The following is a 17,637-nucleotide window of genomic DNA, read 5'->3' as shown; positions in this document are numbered from 1 at the left end:
TGCTGCACATCCTTCCCATCTCTATCTCTTTTCTGGCCAACCTGTACAAATCCACCTCTCCCTCTTTAGTGTCCAACCTAGCATACAAGTCCTCATATGCTCTTTGTTTGGCCTTTGCACCTCTACCTTCACCTTACGCTGCATCTCCCTGTACTCCTGTCTACTCTCTTCAGTCCTCTCAGCGTCCCACTTCTTCTTAGCTAACCTCTTTCTCTACATACACTCCTGCACTTCCTCGTTCCACCACCAAGTCTCCTTGTCCACTTTCCTCTTTCCAGACACACCGAGTACCCTCCTACCTGTCTCCCTGATCACATTAGCTGTAGTGGTCCAGTCATCTGGGACCACTTCCTGACCACCCAGAGTCTGTCTCAGCTCCTCCCTGAAAACTACACAGCATTCTTCCTTTTTCAACTTCCACCACTTCGCCCTCTGCTCTGCCTTTGTCCTCTTCATCTTCCTCACCACCAGAGTCATTTTACACACTACCATCCTTTGTTGTCTGGCTACACTCTCCCCTACCACTACTTTACAGTCACTGGTCTCTTTCAGATTACAACGTCTACACAAGATGTAGTCCACCTGAGTGCTTCTACCTCCGCTCTTATATGTCACCCTATGTTCCTGCCTCTTCTGGAAGAAAGTGTTCACTACAGCCATTTCCATCCTCTTTGCAAAGTCTACCACCATCTGTCCTTCTGCGTTCCTGTCCTGAAGACCAAACCTGCCCATCACATTCTCATCACCTCTGTTCCCTTCACCACTCACAACCACTCACAACATTGAACATCACCCCTTCAATTTCCAGCTTCAGACTCATCAACCTGTCTGATACTCTTTTCACCTCTAGAACATTCCTCACAAACTCCTCTTTCAGAATAACTCCTACTCCGTTTCTCTTCCTATCTGACCCATGGTAGAACAACTTGAACCCTGCTCCTAAGCTTCTAGCCTTGCTACCTTTCACCTGGTCTCCTGGACACGCAGTATGTCCACCTTCCTTCTCTGCATCATGTCAATCAACTCTCTAGCCTTCCCTGTCATAGTCCCAACATTCAAAGTCCCTACTGTCAGTCCTACATTCTTAGCTTTCCTCTTCTCTCTCTGCCTACGAACACACCTTCCTCCTCTCCTTCTTCGTCTTTGACCAACAGTAGTCCAATTTCCACCGGTACCCTGTAGGTCAACAGCACCAGTGGCGGTCGTTTTTAACCCGGGCCCCGACCGATCCGGTATGGAAGTCATTTTCACGATTCGCATTTTTAATTTGGCATGTGTTTTACGTCGGATGCCCTTCCTGACACAACCCTCTGCATTTATCCAGACTTGGGACTGGCACAAGAAGACACCAGCTATGTTCAGTGTGAACAAGGTTCAGTTTATTTATTAATTCCTTTTGTGGATGGTTCTTATGATGGAATGTGCATACATATGATCATCAACAACACAGTAGAAACTAGAGGTGTACAGAGGCATCATTATCTGTATCTGTTCAATCAACAAAATTATCTCTGTCTGTATCTGTATTCAGATATAGGAACGGAAGTGGGCGTGGTTATACCAGAAGTCACGTTAAAAGTGCAAAGGTTGTATTTTCTAGCCTAATATTCATTGGAAATACAATTGTTTTGCCGTCAAAGCATCAAATTGATTTTATCACATACATACTTTTCACATCTTTTCTTCTCTCTTTTTTAAATTTTATTTTTAACTAAACTAAGTTTTAATCAGAATCAGAAATACTTTATTGATCCCCGAGGGGAAACTCTTGTTACAGCAGCTCACCTTTACGTCAGTGCACACAGGAATAGAAGTACTAATGAACTTTATGAACTGTCTGAACCCCACCACCACCCAACCTTTAACTGGGGGACATTGAACAATCAGAAACTGAAAAAAAAGTTTCATAAATTGAAAGATTATCTTCAATAATAATAAAAAATTATAATTTTTTGTGTAGTGCTTTAAAAGGTACTCAGAGTCATTTGAAATAGAAACAATTTACCCATAAATACCCATAATAAAGTCATCCTTAATTTTTGTTCATTATTGTGCATTGTTGTGTAGCTACTGTTCACAGAACTGTAGGCCTGGGCCCTGCCCAGGTGAGACTGCATGCATCCCACTGACACTCGGCCAGTGAAGCTCTCTGGAGGTCTGGCCTCCTGCAGCCTCAGACACACCAGTAGCTTCAGACACACAGATAGAAAGTTAAACAGACACACCAGCAGCTTATTCTCTGCTGCAGCTGATTTAACACCCTTTTTTAGTTCCATGTCTCACACTGTTTGTCACATTCCTGAGCTGACTTCCTCCCCGAATAATAACGAGCAACTGTGGGTTGAAGAAATATCTGTTTCCATTGAATAATTTGTGCTTTCCCAAATAACATATTCAGATACATACCCAGTAGAAACCAAAGGAATATTCACCTGTCATGTATATATATATATAGTTTTTGACAGCAAAAATCCACATTTGATTTATCAACTGGAAAACACAGTGCTGCACAAAAGCATCACAGTGTGATCTGACCTGAGAGACTCCAGTGTACAGTGTGGACTCTCCAGTCCAACAGAGAGCAGCTTCACTCCTGAGTCCTGTAGGTCGTTGTTACTCAGGTCCAGCTTTCTCAGACTAGAGGACTGGGAGCTGAGAACTAATGAGAACTCCTCACAGAATTTCTCTGTGAGGCTGGTTTGATTCAACCTAATAATAATAAATAAAAACAAAAACATTTCTTTAATGTTCTGTTAAGCATCCCAAAACCTTTCAGTGTCAATGATCAGGACAGGGTTCAATGTTAAATATGTTTCAGAGTGTAAACATTGACTGATCCAAAAATAGACAAGGTTTAAGCACACTTAACAAACGAAAGAGAAAAATCCTGTAAGAGTTGTGTGTTTTACCAATGGATAATATGTATGTTTCATGCAATGCAAAAGTACACCATAGAGCATTTAATGTTTGAGGTACAATAAAGTTTTACACAAAAGCATCACAGTGTAATCTTACCAGAGAATTTCCAGTATACAATGTGGACTCTCCAGTCCAGCAGAGAGCAGCTTCAATCCTGAATCCTGCAGGTCGTTGTTACTTAGGTCCAGCTCTCTCAGACTAGAGGACTGGGAGCTGAGAACTGAGGAGAACTCCTGACAGCATTTCTTTGTGAACCTAGTTTGATGCAACCTGATTTAAAATAAAATGATTTCCGTTATGCTTTGCATTAAAATCCCAGATATGTTCAGCGTCAGTAAACAGGGTTCAGTGTATTTATGAATTCCTTTTGTGGGTTGTTCTTATGATGGAAAGTGCAGACATATGATCATCAACAACAAAGTAGAAACCAAAGGAATATTTGCCTGCCATATATAGTTTGTCAGCAAAAATCCACATTTGTTTTATCAACAGGAAAACACAGTGTTGCACAAAAGCATCACAGTGTGATCTGACCTGAGAGTCTCCAGTGTACAGTGTGGACTCTGCAGTCCAGCAGAGAGTAGTTTCACTCCTGAATCCTGGAGGTCGTTGTTACTCAGGTCCAACTCTCTCAGACTAGAGGACTGAGAGCTGAGAACTGAGGACAGAGCTTCACAGCTTCTCTGTGACAGATTACAGCCATTCAGCCTGAAGGAGAGTTAGTGATAAAGAAAAACATTGACACCATTTCTATTGTCTACAATGTGAGAAACACATTTCTATGGTTGCCCTCTCTGACCCGATGAGTTGAAGATTCAAGCATTAGGGTCTCAGGAGACGAGAACTATTTTTTATTGTGAATATTACTGGAACTAAACAGCAATTTATCAAAATGTGTTACATGGCTACATTGATCAAACAATTTCATAGACTTTTCAAATGATCCACTAGTCAATTCATTGACTAAATATTAAATCTTGTGACTGTCAGTTGACTAAGACATTTATTAGTTGAGAACAACCCTACACATGTGATACAGTTAGTATCTGCAGTTATCTGTCCACTTACAGAGCTTTGTTGGAGGCTTTGACCACTGGCAGCAGTCTCAGAAGAGCCTCCTCTGAAGGAGAGTATTTCTTCAGGTCAAACATGTCCAGATCTTTTTCTGATGACAGTAAGATGAAGACCAGAGCTGACCACTGAGCAGGAGACAGTTTATCTGTGGAGAGACTTCCTGAACTCAAGTAGTGTTGGATCTCCTCTACTAGAGAAAGATCATTCAGTTCATTCAGACAGTGGAACAGATTGATGTTTCTCTCTGCCGACAGATTCTTACTGATCTTCTTCTTGATGTACTCGACTGTTTCCTGATTGGTCTCTGAGCTTCTTTTGTTTTTCAGCAGGCCTCGTAGGAGAGTCTGATTGGTCTGCAGAGAAAGACCCAGGAGGAAGCGGAGGAACAAGTCCAGGTGCCCATTTGGACTCTGTAAGGCCTTGTCAATAGCAAACCTGTGGACATCTGTCATAGATGGTTTTCTGATAACCATTTGCACATATTTACCAAAAGTTTGCTCTTGCTCAGACATCACATTCTTGTTTTTCTTAACGAGTGCCCTCTCTACATACAAAGCAGCCAGAAACTCCTGAACACTCAGATGGACAAAGCTAAACATCTTTTCTTCATCATTCTTCCTTCCACGCTCCTCTTTAAAGACCTCTGTGAACACTCCTGAGTACACCGAGGCTCCACTGACATCAATGCCGCTCTCTTTTAGTTCTTTCTCATAGAAGATCAGGTTGCCCTTTTCCAGCTGGTGGAAAGCTAGTTTTGCTAATGACTTAATGTACTGAATGCACTTTTTTTGGTTATTCCTCTGTTTTGTCTGATCTATCTGAAACCTCAAGAATTCTGCATACATTTCAGTCAGGGTCTTGGGCAGCTCTCCTCCCTCTCTGGTCTTCAACACATCCTCCAGAACTGTAGCAGTGATCCAGCAGAAGACTGGGATGTGGCACATGATGTGGAGGCTTCGTGATGTCTTGATGTGGGAGATGATTCTGCTGGCCTGCTCCTCATCTGTGAATCTCTTCCTGAAGTACTCCTCCTTCTGTGGGTCAGTGAACCCTCTGACCTCTGTCACCATGTCGACAAAATCAGAATGGATCCGATTGGCTGCTGCAGGTCGTGTGGTTATCCAGAGGCGAGCAGAGGGAAGCAGTTTCCCCCTGATGAGGTTTGTCAGCAGCACATCCACTGAGGTTGACTCTGTCACATCAAAGTCTGCGTCCTGGTTTTTATTGGTAGAGCAGTCCAGATGAAGTCGGCTCTCGTCAAGTCCATCCAAAACAAACAGAAGTTTGAATTTACTTCTGTCATAGTTTGTGTTTCCGGATGACTGCAGAGTTGTAAAGATGTGATTAAGAGCTTCTTCCTTGATGTCTCTGGTCTCCCTGAGACATTCATGAATGAGCTCTGCCAAATTAAACTTTTCTCCCTTCCATAAATTCAGCTGGCGGAAGGTGAAGGGGAATACAAGATGCACATCTTGATTGGCTCTTCCTTCAGCTAAGTCCAACACAAACTTGCACACAAGAAATGTTTTGCCAATTCCTGCGATCCCATTGGTCAGCACTGTTCTTATGGGTTTATATCTTCCACAGGGGTGTTTGAACATGTCACTAGGTTTAATTGGTTTCTCTATTCCTGCTGGCTTCACCACCGCTGCCTCAATCTGCCTGACCTCATGCTGTGTGTTAATGTGTATGTCACCCCCAGCTGTGATGTAAAGCTCTGTGTAGATATCATCCAGACGTTGCTCATCCTTCTTTTGTGCCCACCCCTCTTGTGCACATATAAACTTATTCTGGAGGTTTGATTGAAGCAAGTGTTTGTAATATGAGATGGGTTGTGGCTCTGGTACTGGAACAATCACATCTGTGTGACATAAATAGAAAAAACAACAACATATAATTAGGCTGTAAATATGTACAGATACCTCGGTAAATGCATGTGTTTTTCCCTTAAAAGTTTGTTTCTGAAGAGAAACTAAAATGCAGTCAAACAGAATTGTGCAGTTACAGGTGGAGCAAGTTGTCTGTGGACAGTATTCTAGTATTCAGAGATTTGTAATTGTGTAACAGCAAGCTATCTTAACGTTTAGGTTCAAACACATGATTCTCTTTTATACACCCTTGCTTTACAACACATTTACAACAGAGAGCTGCCCAGTATAACCACGGTCCTGGACTGGTGACCACTGAGCAGCCGCTGGTGTTGCTGCCATCTACTGGTTGAAATGTCACAAAGAAAAGTCCTGTAGCATCAGTTTCACTATTCTCTTTCTGTCCATATACAGTGGTGTGAAAAAGTATTTGCCCCCTTCCTGATTTCTTATTTTTTTGCATGTTCGTCACACTTAAATGTTTCAGATCATCAAACAAATTTAAATATTAGTCAAAGTTAACACAAGTAAACACAAAATGCAGTTTTTAAATGAAGGTTGTTATTATTAAGGGAAAACAAAATCCAAACCTACATGGCCCTGTGTGAAAAAGTGATTGCCCCCTAAAGCTAATAACTGGTTGGGCCACCCTTAGCAGCAACAACTGCAATCAAGCGTTTGCGATAACTTGCAACAAGTCTTTTACAGTGCTGTGGAGGAAATTTGGCCCACTCATCTTTGCAGAATTGTTGTAATTCAGCCACATTGGAGGGTTTTCGAGCATGAACTGCCTTTTTAAGGTCATGCCACAGCATCTCAATAGGATTCAGGCCAGGACTTTGACTAGGCCACTCCAAAGTCTTCATTTTGTTCTTCTTCAGCCATTCAGAGGTGGACTTGCTGGTGTGTTTTGGATCATTGTCCTGCTGCAGAACCCAAGTTCGCTTCAGCTTGAGGTCACGAACAGATGGCCGGACGTTCTCCTTCAGGAGTTTTTGGTAGACAGCAGAATTCATGGTTCCATTTATCACAGCATGTCTTCCAGGTCCTGAAGCAGCAAAACAGCCCCAGACCATCACATTTTACTGTTGGTATGATGTTCTTTTTCTGAAATGCGCTGTTACTTTTACGCCAGATGTAATGGGACACACACCTTCCAAAAAGTTACATTTTTGTCCACAGAGTATTTTCCCAAAAGTCTTGGGGATCATCAAGACTTTTGGGAAAATACTCTGTGGACTGACGAGACAAAAGTACAACAGCAAGTCCACCTCTGAATAGCTGAAGAAGAACAAAATGAAGACTTTGGAGTGGCCTAGTCAAAGTCCTGCATTTCCCCTTAGGTTATTTTTTATGTGTAAATTGAGATTGTGCATAACAACAGGTGGATATAAACACATCTGATCCATGTTAAGCCCAGGTCAAGTGGAGGGCTAAGAAGGAGGGTTGACTGATGCGCTTTGCCCTTTTCAAACAGATTCCCGCAGAGTCAATCTCATATTACTGTCCCTTGAATCAAGGAGAAAAAAATGACAGTGTCATTGACAGCAAGTCATTACTGAGCTCCACATCTTTGGAATCAACTCTGTCTTATCATTAGGGAAGCAGATTTTATTGAAATTTTCACATGTTCACAAGTTCAAAGACATATTGTCCTCATCACAGTCTGGTTCTGAAGTGGTTCAGTCTTCTTTCTTACCCTGACAGATCTGATGTAGGGTTACATCCTCACCTTTTGTTGGCTATAAGATTTAGCGATATTGGAATTTAATTGTGAAATATTACAACACATTTCTCAAAAATATTATTTTGTTCTCAAAATCTCTTTTTATTGAGTTGCAGCAGTTCTTGAAGCCATCACTCATTTTGGATCCAAAGTCGTCACAAATATTTCAGTAACAACTGCTTAGTATTAAAGTCTAAATCTGGTTGCATCACTCAAATGTAAATAATGTCTTAGCAAGTATATCTCTTTCTCAATTAGCATCCTCTCAGTTAGCTACATAACAGTGATATCTACTTTTTGACAGGTGTAAATTTTTAGTAACAACCAAAACTTTACATGTTTATTTGGTGCAACCTGTTTGAATTCAGTCATGGGTAAATTCTAACTTAGTAAACAATGTTGGAAAGTAAGTATATTTGCTAAAGTACTGTACTTTTAAAAATTATATTATAATTATAAAGAGTACGGTCTAGACCTGCTCTATAGGAAAAGTGCAATGAGATAACTTCTGTTGTGAATTGGCGCTATATAAATAAAATTGAATTGAATTGTACTTAATGTATGAGATACAAATAATTATATTACTTCAACCAGTACATGTGTATTGTCCATGTGTGTATTGTATATCAGAAGTTAGGACTGAGCATTCAGAGTGGCCTATCAGGTTTGGCAGTTAGTGTTTCTAGGTGAGCCGTCTCATCTTTGTATTGACTTTTATCTGCAATCGGGCAGCCTCGAAAATTTGCCTCCCATTCAGCCTGAACACACTTTTGGCTGCCTCTGATTCTATATACGCTCAGTTTCTCCACTGTTCATCTAAACAAATATCACATAGAATTAAATTGAATACATTATTCACAGTAATACTGGTCTAAGAATGACAAAAGTAGGGACAGTAATTTAAGTACAATTAATTTATTGACATTTATATCACATTTTTGTCAGTACTTCCCAGATGTATATACTGTAACCACTTTCAATTAAGATGACCTGGACCCAGATGAACAGTAGAAAATTGATGGAAGGATTAACCAATTAAAAAGCAATTCATTCATTTAAATTAATTTAAATCTTTGCTAAACATTTCACTTGTCTATTATGAGTGGATGAGCTTCCTAGCTGCTGTAGCTGCAGTAGTAACAGTGTTAGCTACAGGTCTCATGGTGCTGAGTGAAACAAACTACAAACATGATTGAACAGCCTCCTGCAACTCAATCAACTGTCACAACAATCCAACTTTTAGTTTATTATGTAAACATCTCCTTACAGCTCACACAACCACATACAAAATAAATGTTATTTATGAAAGTTATGTAACTGTCTACCACAGCCAAGAAAAAATATGCAAGACCTTTGTAAAGTTGACTTTTTAATAGTTAGTAGGGCCTTTTTAAGGAACGGAATTTAATACTTTTTAAGACTTAAAGGCCTACATTTACTCTGATGCTGCTTCAACTAAATCTCATCAAGTTCTCCTGCCTTTGCTTTCACTCAGTTATAATGGAGTCATAACGTCACTTAGAGAAAGTCAAACTTTATTTTTTCAAACTTAAAAACTACACTTTGTCTTTCAGGGCTTCCATACAAACCAGAGAATACAGCAGCTTTACCTTCACTCTGAGAGGAGGACGGTCCTCTGTTCTCTGAAGTCTCTCCAACATCACTGACATCCACTGACACTGAGAGAGAGATAGATTATGTGTTATATTTTCAATTTGACTTATTATTTATCATTAAGTTATTCAGCACTTGTTAAGTAGTTTTCATTTTTAATTTGTCTGTGCATGTACTGTAGGTTATATATTTTCGTCTTGGATAGCTGATTAGTCGGAGTGTGATTGCCACAGCCTGTCATGTCCTCACCAGCCCATAATCACCCACACCTGCTCCTAATTACACTCCTGCCCTTAATCAGCCCCAATCACACCCAGGATAAATTCACTCCACTCTCCACACTCAGTGTCCAACCTCGTTTGTGGATAGGACTCCATGCACCAGACTATTTCTATATCTCTCCAGTTCCCCGTGTGTTCTCCAGTCCTCCGTGGTTTCTCCATTCCTCCTCGGTCTCTCCGGTCTCCTGTGGCTTCCCTCCGGTGAACTTCCCCAGATCCACTCTACCTATCTCCACACTGCTGGCTGTCATCATAAATAAAGACATTCCCATCCATCTCGGTGTCCTCTGCCTGTTAGTCCGTGACAGTGATCGCTGTTTATCTCCACCAATGAATGTTTATTTCTAGGTACAATTATTCAAACTAGAAAAACTACAAAATAATAAAGGATGTGAAAAATTATAAAGACAAGTTAGTACATCTGAAACTTCATTTGAATTCCTATAAATAAATTACTGAAATATGATTATCATAAAAAACAACAGCACTCACAAAAAGGATGTACTGTTACAATTAAATTTGCTGACATGTTAATACTCCTCACAGTCAGTCAACAATCTTACATTTTTTTAGCATCTGCATCACTCTGCTACTTATCTAACACACAGTTAGTCAAAACCTCCTTTAATGTATAAAAACAACCCTTTTAACCTTATCCACACTGCACTTAACCCTTTGCTGCACTCACACATTAATAAAGGAAGCAAATCCCACATGCACCACAGATCAATTAAGAGTCACAACTTGTGAAAAACAAATTCTTAAAAGCTGAGAGCCTACCACTACCTAGGCAATAATGGTCTCACAACATGATGGCTGTTAGTCAAAAATACAGGATACTCAAAATCATTGATTTGTAACTAAATACGTGTTCATTTCAGAAGGGTCCAACTACCTACCTTCATACAGTTCACTAACAAAAACCACGTCGGTAAACATATGGATTTAGAACAGTTTATTGCATGTTATGTATGGAGGAGAGCTGAGTTGATGCGGGAGGGATGAACTGAGGGTCCAGAGGGAGGAATGAGGCATGAAGGGATGGAGGGATGTGGGTAAGGGTCGAGGGATGAAGAGGTGAGGGTCAAAGGGATAAGGGGAGAAGGATGAGGGGAAGGTGGGGAAGGGATGACGGGAGGAATCTGGGTTGTGGACAGTGGGATGGAGGAGTTCAAATATGGACCAGTGCCTGCTTGTGGCTGGAAGACAGGTGGAACCAGGGGAGTTGAGACTCTGAGTGGGGGAGCAGTCTCTTCGAGCGATGAAAAATAGAGTCCCCAAAAGAACCTCAAATAGAAAGGTGTGTATGAGCGTTTCTGATGTCAATAAGATCATTGTATGTAAGTGAGGTATGATTGAGACGACCAGCAGCCGAGAATTTTAATAATATGGTCTGGGATTCTCTGTCTAGAAGCTGTGGAGACAGCTCTGATGTGGAATTTTGCCGTGGGATGTGGTTCGGCCTTACGGAGACCTTTGATTAGCATGCTGATGTGTACATGGGACAAGGTGCCCCCAAGGACAGACGAAGAAGTTTATGCCACTGATGTAGACTTGATGGAGGATGGTGGAGGATTTAATCCAGAGGATGGAATGGGTGAAGGTGATGAAGCTAGACAGGGTCAGGACATCGAGAGAAGGGAACAGAAGGCTGTGGGAGGCAAGGAAAACTTTGAAGCAATTCCATCCGGTTAGGTATGACGAGAATGTTCTGGGAGCGAAACTGTTGAGGATGGTTTCTTGAGAGGTGGTGACTAGGTGTTCCAGCTGTGGTGTCAGTTGAAGATGGTGGCTGAAAACGGTGGGACTGGAGTCGGAAGAGGGCTGGAGGCTGGTGCCAATCGTCTCAATTTCTGTAATAAGTGAGAAAGAGAATCAGCGATCGCGTTTTTGTGACCTGGGATATGGGAGGCTCAGATGGCGAATTAGTGCTGGGCCGAAATCAGTGTTATCCTCCGCATAAATTGCATGATGTCTAGAGAACGGGTCTGTCCTTTGTTAATGATGTCTACGATGGCGCTGTTGGCAGAGTAGATGGGGATAATCTTTTTGCGAGGTGGGAGGAGCTGTGGTGGCCGAAAAAAATGGGATGGGAAAAATAGGAGCTCGGGTTATTAGTGAAGCCTTGGGTAAAATAGAGGAGAAATGAGAAACAGAGGGAGCTGGTAGAGGTGTTAGGTACAACCTGGCCCTCTGGGAGGGCTGATTCAATTCAATTAAATTTTATTTATATAGTGCCAATTCATAACAGAAGTTATCTCATTGCACTTTTAATATAGAGCAGGTCTAGACCGTAATCTTTATAATATCATTTACTGATGTGGAGGGCTGAGCTTTGTTGGCTGTGTGGCGCGCCATGAAGTCATCAACTTTGCCCCGGATGCAACGCTGGAAACCTGGAAGTGCTTGGGAAGCTACGGAGAGTGGTGTTTTGCTGGGAGTCTGTAAGCTGTTGGAAAAGTTTGGCTTTATTGTTGGAGTGGCAAAAAGTGATGTTTTGCTGGCTGAGCACTTGCTTCAGGCGAGCGACTGTCCACTGGGATATGTTTGGAGTGGAAGGACAGTCGGTGTGATGGCTGGGTGAATATGGGTCGCGGTGGCTTCGCCTGTCAGATCTTGAGCGGGTCAGGAGAGGCGACTGGAAGAGAATGCGTCCCTTAAAATGCCGAAGCCGGGATCTTCCCCTGGAGCTGCTGGGAGGTGAAGGCCCGACAATGTTGGAGTTGTTGGAGGATGAGAGCCGGGGAATGTCAACTGCTGAACGCAGCTGGGGTTGCTGACGAGGTTGGACAGGACTTCGGGATTTAGTTGGTCTTCGTCGAATAGGTCGCTTTCAGAAGACAGGTTGAGAAGGAGCTTGTGGTCCATTGTTTCGAGGTATACTTCACTTCCTGTCTTTGTGTGTTTTTCCACCTGTGTGATTGTCTGCCCGATCCTGATTAGTTTCACCTGTGCCTCTTAGTCCTTCCCTAGTGTATTTCGTCTGTGTTCCCTTGTCTCAGTGCCAGTCTGTCTTTGTATCACGTGTCAAGCGTTCCAGCCTTTTTCCTAGTGTTTAGTATTCCCAGTGTTTTTGGGTCTTTGTTTAGTTTTCCTGAACCTTGCCAGTTTATTGGATTTTTGATTCTTGCCTGCTCCTTGACAAATTCGTTTGGGTCCGTGTATGTTTTGATAGTTTGTTTTTTGGTTTAAACTAAAAAACAAATTAACGAAAATACCCTGTTTTGTATATAACGAAAAAAGTTTTTGTTGTCTGAATAAAAAAAACCCCAAAAAAACCAAATTCAATTAACGGTACAATTTAGATTTTTGCAAATTAATTTTTTAATTTTTCCATTTTGAAGAAATAAGAAAAGTAAGTCACGTGAAATAAACTGTATGAAATAAAATGATCTTCACCTTAAGACTACGATATGATCAATAAGGAAAATACTGAAAGAAATAGATTAACACATATGTCCGTATAAGATGTAAGCCATTACATATGTCACTGTGATGCAGAAGCACATTGCATTCCCTAAAGAAAAAAACAATTGGAGACCTTATTTCATAATTCTGAGAAAAGACCTTGTAGCAAACATTTTATCACACTTTATTGCTTTAAAATGGCACCATAGTATTTAGACAGGGTCATACATTTTGATAGCATTTATGCATTTCTGATAAATTACTTTGTATCCATGAAGCACCTCGTACTGGTTTAGCTTCTCCTGAAGGAACAGAGGAACTTTGAGCAGGTCAGAGTTCTTTCAGCTTGAACAATCCCAGAGACTGTAGATGCCTTTGCAATGTTCACATACTACTTGTCATTAACATATATATATATATATACCTCAGGCATCAGAAATCTAAGGATGATGAGGAGGAGGATAAACCATCATGGAGAGACAAGCCCCTGCACGGCAAGTACCACCGACAGATAGAAGTGGCTGATATCAAGAAATCCTACCAGTGATAGGAAAAGGCTGGACTAAAGGACAGCACAGAAACACTAATCATGGCAGCACAAGAAAAGGCACTCAGTACAAGATCAATAGAGGCTAGGGTCTACCACAGCGGACAGGACCTCAGGTGCAGACTGTGCAAAGACGCCCCTGAGACAGTTCAGCACGTAACAGCAGGGTGTAAGATGCTGGCAGGAACAGCGTACATGGAACGCCAAAACCAAGTGGCTGGCATAGTGCACAGGAACATCTGCCAAGAGTTAGGGCTGGAAGTCCCAAGGTCAAAATGGAAGACACCTCCTAAGGTAGCTGAGAATGACCAAGCTAAGATCCTGTGGGATTTCCAGATCCAGACTGACAAACTGGTGATGGGTAACCAACCAGACATCGTGTTGATCGACAAACAGCAGAAGAAGGCAGCGGTGATAGATGTAGCAATCCCAAGTGACAGCAACATCAAGAAGAAGGAACACGAGAAGCTCGAAAAATACCAAGGGCTGAAAGAGGAGCTAGAAAAGATGTGCAGAGTAAAAGCAACAGTGGAGCCAGTGGTAATGGAAACACTGGGGGCTGTGACTCCCAAACTGGGAGAGTGGCTCCAGCAGATTCCAGGAACAACATCTGAAGTCTCTGTCCAGAAGAGTGCAGTCCTAGGAACAACTAAGATGCTGCACAGAACCCTCAAACTCCCAGGCCTCTGGTAGAGGACCAGAGCTTGAGGATGACACATACTACCCCACGGGGGGTGAGGGGGAATTTTTAATACTCTTCGTGTCTAATACATAAACTTTCTGACAACAACATGCAGGAAACGACTGCTTTATTTCACATCTATCAAATATACCAACCTCATTCATCTCATTGTTTATTCACTCAAGGCATAAAATACCACACTAATAATAAAATCATCCACATTACTCAGTGACATTAATATCTCCAAGTGTCTCAAACCAAGGAGTAAATAAAGGAGAATGAAATCAGGTAGAGCCATCATGCCTCTTTCTTTGGTGAATGCAAAGAGCTTCTGTACTGAGAGCACCTGTTCCTTTACAAGTATTGTGTCGCCCGTGTCAACCCACTCTTTTTGCCTGAAAATACAAATAAAAAAGTTGCACAAAAAAAACTGTGACTGACCTTCTGGTCCTGAGCTGGTGTCTGACAGACTCTGCACCAGATCGTTCCTAGGTATCTTCTCTAAAACCTTCTTGGTCACCTTCAGAGCTCCATGAAGTTTATATATGTTCACCATCAGATTCACTGTTTTCAACCTGTCTGCCTCCTCCAGCTCGGACACTTTGATGGGTTGGTAGCCTTCCAGGATGTCCGGCTGCTGCAGATACCATTTGAACTTTGTGAATTCCTCCTTCTTTAAATTCTCCAGAGTGTTCAAAAGGTCCTCTGGTGTCATCGTGGCTTCCTGTTAAAATCAGGCAGTGTTTTCAACCTGGAGGAAAATTTTAACACAAATGTAACAGAGCAGCAGCTGTGTTTGTAGTTTGTAGTATTTGTGTGCAGTCTAACTGTGCCAGTTAGAGCTCCTGCTGCTGGTCTGTGGGCGGAACGTAATGTAATTTTAAAGTGTCACACTAGTGATTAAATAAAATATTTGGACTACTTCCTACTTCAAGTCTTCAAAACATGAGAGGGAGAGGGGCGGGCTTGAGCGACTCAGTGACTGTTTATCACTCAGGGCTCACGTTCACTGTGTAGCCTAAATTCAGTGAACATGCACCGTTTCCTCGCAGTGAAATGTACGTAGGAGTGAGATTCCAACAGCTTTTTCAGGTTCCTCTTTTTCATGTTGACGAAATATCCACCCTACATTGTACATGAATACAGTCTCAGGTTCAACCACCCATTTTTTCATAAAATATCAGGTTTCACCACGCATTGTAAACTATGACAAGTGGTGAGATTAGATTATTTTTTAATTCGGGGATTGTCAAACATAACCTAGCTCATTTTTAATTTATTCGAAATGTAATGAGTACAGATGCAGAAATTTTGTTCATACACTCTATGATACTATCCCATCTCTCATATTGTGTCACAACTTGGTCTCAGGCAAGCAACACAACAATGCAACCACTCCATAAACTCTATAAACAAACACTGAAGGTACTGGATAAAAAAATAATTCCATAAATCCTTATAGCTGTCCTCTTTTCAAAACAGTAACGTTATGTATGTGTGCGTATGAGCGAGTGTGCATGGTAACGTGTAATGTTAGCCTATGCATATAAAATCAGTCTAGATCAACGTTTCCTAAACCTCTTCTGGAGTACCGCTTGTCCTCACGTTTTAGATCTCTCCCTGCTCCAACACAGCTGATTTAAATGATCAGCTTGTTATCAATCATTTGAATCAGCAGTGTTGGAGCAGGGAGAGATCTAAAACATGCAGGACAAGGGGTACTCCAGCAGGGAGATTTGGGAAATGCTGATATAGATAATGTCATTCGCAAACGACACAACGCTATGGCACAGTGCTTACACTTCCTTCAATTAAAGAAAGCCATATTTGAGTAAAAGCACCACTAAATGGAAATGGTAAATGTTAAAGGAGATGCTAATGAATTTCAGGAAGTTGGCAACCCTAAATGCTGGTGCTAGATAAAAACTGAGGTGATACTCAGTTACTCTTGAAGTACACTAAATAAACAGCAAGAATCTTGATAGCTTCAGTCTAGAGACAGAGAACTGTTTACAGTGACATGAAAGGAATACAAATAGACCATAAGCTTTGCATCACATTACAGATGTATCTACAAAGTTATCTACATAATGAGCTAAAGCATAAAAAAAAACATAAGACTTTACCTTTCTGTGAAGGTTTGGAGAATATTAGAACTTGCCGACAACATCAAAGTCCAGTCACCCTGCACGCTGGCTGCTGCATTTAAGTCAAGTAAGTTTAGAGGAAATGAAGAGTGAGGTAATACAGTTGGGCTGTGTCTGTACGTAAGAGTGAGATTCCAACTTCAGCTTTTTCAGGTTCCTCTTTTTCATGTTGACGAAATATCCACTGTACATTGTACATTATTACATCAACACAACCGCATGATATGTGGTTTTTGTGTTTTGACTCTAACTTTTCCCAGATAGCAAAAATGTTTTGACCCAACAGTGGCTCATGAAGATTCAAGGCTCAAGACCCAAAGCTGGCCCAGATGCTGCTCAGTGCAGCTGATTCTAAGTCACAGTCAGTAGCCTCAGCTGGATACCTCAGTCATTGTTGTTTTCTTAATGATGAGGAATTTTTTAGTTACACAGCAGTTGGGTTTTTTTGCCATTAACGCACTTAACTCTGTTGAACCCTCTGGTTAATCCATCTTTACAAACCCATGTTGCTCAGCAGAACATTGTTCAATCCTACTCTGTCTAGTGGAGATCCCAAATTTTACAAAAATACTGAATATTTCAGGCTGAATGTTTGGAAAATGTGTCAGAAATGATGCACAAGACATCCAGAATATTTCCATTTGATGGGAAGATAAATAACATAATATGGCCGTTAAAAACATCTCGTGAGTCTTTTGATTGAGTCTTTCATTAAGTATAAGCATCACAGAGCTTCAATGAAGAGTTGGAACAACATGATACACAATGGACTTCATGCAAGAACAACTCGTACAAACATATTTGTTATTAAGTAGCACACACAAGCAATTTAAGATAATTTGTGGCATTCACCAATTTTCTCGTACTTACCTTACCGTCTTTCTCCACACATAAAATTTGACTGAAGCATCATAAAGCCTTGAAGCCTATGAATTAATTTGGAGTTTATATATGAAACCAAAATTAATTAGAATAGTATATACTGTATACACATAATATATAAATCCACATATGCACATATACTCAACAAAAATATAAACGCAGGGTCTGTATGCAGGTCTCTGGAGAAACGTCCTCTGTTGCACCTGACAGTGTAACATCACCTACTCGCGGCTATAATATTTTCTCATCTAATATCTCAGTGCCTGGCACATCCAACTTTTCCGCCTCTCATATTAGTAACTTAATGGACAGCTATCCTTAAAATATTTTTTAGCATCTAACGTCATGTAGTCCAAACCCTCTTTATGTCTGTCATTGTTTAGAAAATGTTCGAAACAATGACGTGGTCCTCTATTACCACTACTGACTCTGCTAAAAAGATCAGCAGCACTTGAAAGTCTTCTTCTGACCCTTTGGTAACATTTTTGT

At 41.1% G+C, this 17,637-nt stretch overlaps 2 protein-coding genes across 17 annotated transcripts in view; one reads left to right on the top strand and one right to left on the bottom strand.

Annotated features, from left to right (window-relative positions):
* Positions 1 to 17,637, bottom strand: part of LOC122873028 (NACHT, LRR and PYD domains-containing protein 12-like) — a 1,034,258-nt gene that overhangs the window by 517,850 nt on the left and 498,771 nt on the right. For 4 of the 16 annotated variants that reach the window (XM_044189269.1, XM_044189271.1, XM_044189272.1 and 1 more), the window contains 5 exons: positions 9,177 to 9,266; positions 3,988 to 5,854; positions 3,454 to 3,627; positions 3,016 to 3,189; positions 2,536 to 2,709 (listed from right to left, as the gene is read on the bottom strand). The exons of 2 other annotated variants lie outside the window; for them this stretch is intronic. In XM_044189269.1, the coding sequence (XP_044045204.1) occupies positions 2,536 to 2,709; positions 3,016 to 3,189; positions 3,454 to 3,627; positions 3,988 to 5,854; positions 9,177 to 9,266 (2,479 nt within the window). Of the gene's footprint in view, positions 1 to 2,535; positions 2,710 to 3,015; positions 3,190 to 3,453; positions 3,628 to 3,987; positions 5,855 to 9,176; positions 9,267 to 14,560; positions 14,871 to 16,245; positions 16,355 to 17,637 lie in introns of those variants that run through there. 10 more of the 16 variants (XM_044189279.1, XM_044189278.1, XM_044189267.1 and 7 more) reach the window with 9 other exon arrangements.
* The window catches only part of LOC122873033 (NACHT, LRR and PYD domains-containing protein 3-like), a 573,599-nt gene that overhangs the window by 350,221 nt on the left and 205,741 nt on the right, over positions 1 to 17,637 (top strand). The gene's annotated exons all lie outside the window — the stretch shown is intronic.

This window comes from Siniperca chuatsi, linkage group LG3, assembly GCF_020085105.1.
Source record: "Siniperca chuatsi isolate FFG_IHB_CAS linkage group LG3, ASM2008510v1, whole genome shotgun sequence".
Taxonomy (NCBI): Eukaryota; Metazoa; Chordata; class Actinopteri; order Centrarchiformes; family Sinipercidae; genus Siniperca; species Siniperca chuatsi.
The sequence above is the reverse complement of the archived record's forward strand: the minus strand, read 5'-3'. Positions and strand labels throughout refer to the sequence as shown.